A 6,456-nucleotide genomic window follows, 5' to 3' on the forward strand; every position below is an offset into this window, starting at 1 on the left:
CCTTAAACAACTTTAACATCTCCCTTACGAGGTGATCTTACAAGTGTACAGAACAGATGAGCTGGGCTAGTTGTTACTAGTTTTCTTGGTCAGGATGTGTTAGACAAGGTGGACATGCGTGATGGAGGGAAAGGATGGAGATCGAGGCCTGGGGTCGGTAAAAAAGGAATACGCTGTTGAAACCGATCTAACAAAAGTTGACAGCATTGTGTAATCTGTGTAACTTCTATAAAGGGTCAAGTGGTTATTGATCTGATCTTTTGTATACTTTGAAACCGTAAACTAAATAAAGCCAAGGCAGGTCCACCTCTCTCGGCCCTCAGTTTTATCCTGGATGTGTTTTCCTCAGGGGGAAACCTCTACTGGTCTCAGAGGTCTGAGAAGTCAATGTCCCTCTCCGTGGAGATCAGCTCCTACGTGCTGCTGGCCACTCTCAGCGCCACCCCCACCACTGCTGACCTGGGCTACGCCTCCCGCATCGTCAGGTGGCTCACTAGCCAGCAGAACTCCTACGGAGGCTTCTCCTCCACACAGGTACAGGATCTCCTCTATAGGGGAATACAGCTCTATAGGGGTATCACAGACCTACTATATAGCGGGCATGCATTAATATATACATTTAAAAGTAAAGAATTGTTCCTATCATACCGTTGACCGATTGACCAATAGCTTTACCATTAGCCTTCACAAACCAAAGCTTTCTTGTTGTTCAGGACACGGTGGTAGCTCTTCAGGCCCTCGCTCTTTACTCTACACTGGTGTTCAGCCCAGAAGGCTCCAGCACTGTGGACGTCCAGCTCCCCAGCGGCCAGATGACCTTTGAGGTGAACCAGGACAACAAACTGCTTTACCAGGAGAGGTCGATGAAGGACGTGACGGGAAAATACAGTGTGGTGGTGAAAGGCACTGCTTGTGCCTCCATGCAGGTAAGCATTCAGCACAACAGCTTGTGCTTGGATTTTGTCTGAATGACCTTATGACCTAAATGAAAAAAACACGACCTCCCGTGCCCCCACTGAGCTCCTGGTTTGACCGGTCTAGAAGGCAATGTAAGGTATACATTCGTCAAGAACACATGGCGTGAAGATATTCTGTTGTGTTCTGCTCTTCCAGTTGTCTCTTCACTACAATATTCCAACGCCAAGAGATGAATCGAGTTTCAGGATCAAGGTGACACCCGACTCTGAATGCAGCACCAACCAGCTGAGGCCTAAGGTCACCCTTAGGCTAGAGTCCAAGTAAGTTAGCCATGGGTAGATTTAGGCTGATCATTGTTATTAATTTATTTTGTTTTGAATAACTATTTTATACAATACTTCTCACTGACAATAATTTTCACAGATATGTGGGAAAGGAGGATTCCACCAACATGGTGATGGTGGATATTAAATTACTGTCTGGATTTGTTCCTGAGCCAGAGTCTTTGAGAAAGGTTGGTAAATGTTTTTGACATTATTTGTCCAGGGTGTTCTTTTTTTATAAATCTATTGAATGTCCTCTCCCTCACAGCTCAAGTCTGCACTGCTGGTGGATCGCGTTGAACATAACGACGATCACGTCATCATTTACTTGAAACCGGTTAGCAAGCTAGCATGCAATAGAAACACATACCGTGACATTTATTTAAAAAAGAAGATACATACGGGGGGGTTATAACACACACATGTAATTTATAATGACATGTTTTAATTTATGTCATTTAAATGTATCCTATTGCATTGCGACCTTGATCACAAGTGTTTTTGACACCTGTGCTTTCTGTTCACAGTTTTTTGCGGTTGATGTGCCCATCAACCACTTTTTAGACATCTTGCAGGACATTGAAGTGGAGAACCTGAAGCCTGCTGTGGTCAAGATCTACGATTACTACCAGCAAAGTAAATATGTACCAGATATAAGAGAAAGGGAGGGGTTGGAAGAGGAAAAGGGGGCTGGGGTGAATGAAAAAATGCAGACGGACATCTTGGGGCACAAAAGTATCACATCATTTTGTATCACAAAATTATTACCTAATTTTGTGTAACACATATTTTTTCTACTCAGGTGACCAGGCTGAGACAGAATATAATGACCCTTGTAATAAAAGTAAGGATACAAAGTGTGTGTGTATTTGTCTCTGTCTGACTTTCTCTTCATGCTTTTTTAAGTATATTGTTTTGCATTAATTTTCTTTTTCCTTTTGCAGAGTTGAGGATTGCAGATGAATAAGCAGATATTCAACACTTAACCCAAGCTTTCAACAATGCAAAAACTCAACCATTTTGTTCAAAGTATATTGGTCGATATATTACTACTCATTGTTTGTTATGTGGTATTATTGGTGGTTTTATGTCACAAAATAAAATACTTTGTTGCATTTAAAATGTATCCTTCATCAAGCTCTGTAATTGTTTGTCTTCATCTGACCATTAACGTAAATAATTAAGACTTCTACTCAAGAGAATGTACCTCACCGTCATTCCAAATTACATTAAACCCAACGCTACGAATGAAGAAGGAAGTGGAGGGACAGAGAGTGACTTTTGTCCATGAGTATGACAGAAATAGCTACTAAACGTCAAAAGTATGCAGGGCTAAGAGAATTCTCAAAGAAAGAGCGCTCTGGTAACAATCACCAATGGACACACTGGAGGTGCACTGGGCCGATGGAATAATAGCGTACAACAACGCTCAACTTTTTCAGCAGCGACGGATCCGTCATCCAATCAGATCGTGTATGCAAATGTGTGCAATGTCTCGGCCTCTTCCGACGTCCTTTGACTGACGGTGCAGTGGGCATGAGGCGTTAGCCAATCAGGGTTGAGCTTGACCCGATGTCACTGGCAGAGAGACGGAGGACGCACAGAAGCAGAAAGAACATGGACGACATGAGGAGGTAGTGAAACTCACCCAGCTGTGTCATGCACTAGAGTTTAGATTCTCTTCCCGAGCCCGACCTGACCCGGCTGGACACGCGGGCCGGGTCTGGACGATATTTCCCACCACTATCCTCGGGCCGGGTCGGGCAGGGCCTTTGATCGAGCGTTTGCGTTGTTCTTTTTGAACATTGCTTTATTGTCCTCATCTGAGGAGAAATCGATGCCATAAACAGAATATTAAAGGCCTTTATTACACGGGTCTTCTCAATGCCGTGGAACGCTCCGTTCACTTGCATCGGTAGTACTCCGGTAAATTGTGAATCCCAGCGTCTTCAGTTGCTAAGCGACGTCAACGTCTTCGGTGGACTATTTCTCTACTAATCAACACTACTAATGCTGGGAACGAATAAATTGTAAAAATGTGAAGTTATGTTTTCGTTTTGGCAAGTAGCCTTGTAATAAGCGGGATAATGTATAGAACGTCGCCGGTCATTATCGAAAATAAGCCTCTTCAGGGCAAAGCAAGACACCTCCGCTGTGCAGGTTCATCTAGCTGCGTAGGCGCGTTGAACCATTTTTGTGACACACAATGATCAAGCGTTACAGGCGTAATCTAACGCGCGTCACGCGTTCAGTGTGGCCGCACCCTTACACCGATGCAGAGGCTGGAAGCTGCGTGCAAGTGGACCAGAGTCAGAACCAGGAGATAAGAATGAGGGGAAGACAGTGAGACGTAAAGGAGAGAGGAATGAGAGGAGGTGGAGAGCTACGGTGACCCGAAAAGGACGGACAATTCGGATTGCTTGTTGAAGGAAGCTGGTTATTTTGTTCCTTGTACGTCTTTTTGGAACGCGGACAGTATGTCAGAAATTAATCTTACGATAAGCTGCTCGGATATATACATCAGGGCCTTTTTTACTTATTTACTTTAATCTTTATCTTCATTGGGGACAGCTAATGTGTTAAGTTATAAACTGAAGAACACACAGGATCACTTGTGATGCAAATTTAAAGGCAGGGTTTGAACACAAAGCTCTGGCTGGGAGCTCTCGAATTTAGTTAAAAAATGTTAGGCAAGGCTTCCGGTTTGGACTTAAAATGGAGTAGTCGCAAGTCCAACGCGCTCCGTATTTTATATTGGTATACATTGATTAGCCACAACATTTTATTATTTCGGCTGCAGAACGAGCCAATTTTTCATACTGGAAAACTATTTGTAAGCAAAATGGCGACTAAAAGTCAGAAAAAAGCACCCAAAGCCGCAATTCAAAGTTTAGCTAGCCCTGCACTCAGACAATAATTAATACAGGTAACGGTGATTGTACAGCAGATACAGTATATGATATAAGTATTGTTGGAAAGTTCAAGGTTTGATAGAACCACATTATTTTGACATCCCCGCCTACAGGATCCACAAATAAACAAAAGCATGTCTTGCCTGAGGCAAAGCCTGGGTGATAAAAGCAACGCGTACGCCACGTCTCTGCTGGCTTACGTCTTCACCCTGGCTGGAGACATGGAGGCACGGACTTTGCTGCTGGAGCACCTGGACAAGGTGGCCACACAGGAAGGTCAGAGGACTTTCAATGGCTCTATTGTTCCCCTTAAACAACTTTAACATCTCCCTTACGAGGTGATCTTACAAGTGTACAGAACAGATGAGCTGGGCTAGTTGTTACTAGTTTTCTTGGTCAGGATGTGTTAGACAAGGTGGACATGGAGGGAAAGGATGGAGATCGAGGCCTGGGGTCGGTAAAAAAGGAATACGCTGTTGAAACCGATCTAACAAAAGTTGACAGCATTGTGTAATCTGTGTAACTTCTATAAAGGGTCAAGTGGTTATTGATCTGATCTTTTGTATACTTTGAAACCGTAAACTAAATAAAGCCAAGGCAGGTCCACCTCTCTCGGCCCTCAGTTTTATCCTGGATGTGTTTTCCTCAGGGGGAAACCTCTACTGGTCTCAGAGGTCTGAGAAGTCAATGTCCCTCTCCGTGGAGATCAGCTCCTACGTGCTGCTGGCCACTCTCAGCGCCACCCCCACCACTGCTGACCTGGGCTACGCCTCCCGCATCGTCAGGTGGCTCACTAGCCAGCAGAACTCCTACGGAGGCTTCTCCTCCACACAGGTACAGGATCTCCTCTATAGGGGAATACAGCTCTATAGGGGTATCACAGACCTACTATATAGCGGGCATGCATTAATATATACATTTAAAAGTAAAGAATTGTTCCTATCATACCGTTGACCGATTGACCAATAGCTTTACCATTAGCCTTCACAAACCAAAGCTTTCTTGTTGTTCAGGACACGGTGGTAGCTCTTCAGGCCCTCGCTCTTTACTCTACACTGGTGTTCAGCCCAGAAGGCTCCAGCACTGTGGACGTCCAGCTCCCCAGCGGCCAGATGACCTTTGAGGTGAACCAGGACAACAAACTGCTTTACCAGGAGAGGTCGATGAAGGACGTGACGGGAAAATACAGTGTGGTGGTGAAAGGCACTGCTTGTGCCTCCATGCAGGTAAGCATTCAGCACAACAGCTTGTGCTTGGATTTTGTCTGAATGACCTTATGACCTAAATGAAAAAAACACGACCTCCCGTGCCCCCACTGAGCTCCTGGTTTGACCGGTCTAGAAGGCAATGTAAGGTATACATTCGTCAAGAACACATGGCGTGAAGATATTCTGTTGTGTTCTGCTCTTCCAGTTGTCTCTTCACTACAATATTCCAACGCCAAGAGATGAATCGAGTTTCCGGATCAAGGTGACACCCGACTCTGAATGCAGCACCAACCAGCTGAGGCCTAAGGTCACCCTTAGGCTAGAGTCCAAGTAAGTTAGCCATGGGTAGATTTAGGCTGATCATTGTTATTAATTTATTTTGTTTTGAATAACTATTTTATACAATACTTCTCACTGACAATAATTTTCACAGATATGTGGGAAAGGAGGATTCCACCAACATGGTGATGGTGGATATTAAATTACTGTCTGGATTTGTTCCTGAGCCAGAGTCTTTGAGAAAGGTTGGTAAATGTTTTTGACATTATTTGTCCAGGGTGTTCTTTTTTTATAAATCTATTGAATGTCCTCTCCCTCACAGCTCAAGTCTGCACTGCTGATGGATCGCGTTGAACATAACGACGATGGACGACATGAGGAGGTAGTGAAACTCACCCAGCTGTGTCATGCACTAGAGTTTAGATTCTCTTCCCGAGCCCGACCTGACCCGGCTGGACACGCGGGCCGGGTCTGGACGATATTTCCCACCACTATCCTCGGGCCGGGTCGGGCAGGGCCTTTGATCGAGCGTTTGCGTTGTTCTTTTTGAACATTGCTTTATTGTCCTCATCTAAGGAGAAATCGATGCCATAAACAGAATATTATAGGCCTTTATTACACGGGTCTTCTCAATGCCGTGGAACGCTCCGTTCACTTGCATCGGTAGTACTCCGGTTAATTGTGAATCCCAGCGTCTTCAGTTGCTAAGCGACGTCAACGTCTTTGGTGGACTATTTCTCTACTAATCAACACTACGAATGCTGGGAACGAATAAATTGTAAAAATGTGAAGTTATGTTTTCGTTTTGGCAAGTAG

The 6,456-nt window shown here is 44.5% G+C and overlaps 2 protein-coding genes across 2 annotated transcripts in view; both read left to right on the forward strand.

Moving 5' to 3' along the window:
• LOC115560909 (alpha-2-macroglobulin) overlaps positions 1–2,363 on the forward strand; it is an 86,887-nt gene extending 84,524 nt beyond the window's left edge. Inside the window, exons 29-36 of the mRNA XM_030380563.1 lie at positions 350–534; positions 714–926; positions 1,114–1,238; positions 1,342–1,432; positions 1,510–1,578; positions 1,769–1,877; positions 2,044–2,085; positions 2,186–2,363. Coding sequence (XP_030236423.1) covers positions 350–534; positions 714–926; positions 1,114–1,238; positions 1,342–1,432; positions 1,510–1,578; positions 1,769–1,877; positions 2,044–2,085; positions 2,186–2,208 — 857 coding nt within the window. The 3' untranslated portion in view covers positions 2,209–2,363. The remainder of the gene's footprint in view (positions 1–349; positions 535–713; positions 927–1,113; positions 1,239–1,341; positions 1,433–1,509; positions 1,579–1,768; positions 1,878–2,043; positions 2,086–2,185) is intronic.
• A 1,151-nt stretch (positions 2,364–3,514) lies between these two features.
• On the forward strand, positions 3,515–6,205 carry LOC115561596 (alpha-2-macroglobulin-like protein 1). The gene is made up of 7 exons (XM_030381744.1): positions 3,515–3,550; positions 4,267–4,429; positions 4,803–4,987; positions 5,167–5,379; positions 5,567–5,691; positions 5,795–5,885; positions 5,963–6,205. Exons 1-7 carry the CDS (start codon positions 3,515–3,517, stop codon positions 6,188–6,190), a joined length of 1,041 nt encoding a protein of 346 aa, XP_030237604.1. The 3' UTR covers positions 6,191–6,205.
• Positions 6,206–6,456: the final 251 nt, after the last annotated feature.

The sequence above is a fragment of the Gadus morhua genome, chromosome 16 (assembly GCF_902167405.1).
Source record: "Gadus morhua chromosome 16, gadMor3.0, whole genome shotgun sequence".
Taxonomy (NCBI): domain Eukaryota; kingdom Metazoa; phylum Chordata; class Actinopteri; order Gadiformes; family Gadidae; genus Gadus; species Gadus morhua.

Bases quoted from the DNA above. Each gene is read 5' to 3' on its own strand.
- LOC115561596 (XM_030381744.1), top strand. From the start codon at position 3,515: ATGCAGAGGCTGGAAGCTGCGTGCAAGTGGACCAGA. The intron at 3,551-4,266 runs GTCAGAACCAGG...CCCCGCCTACAG, and splicing joins CTGCGTGCAAGTGGACCAGA to GATCCACAAATAAACAAAAG. The intron at 5,692-5,794 runs GTAAGTTAGCCA...TAATTTTCACAG, and splicing joins ACCCTTAGGCTAGAGTCCAA to ATATGTGGGAAAGGAGGATT.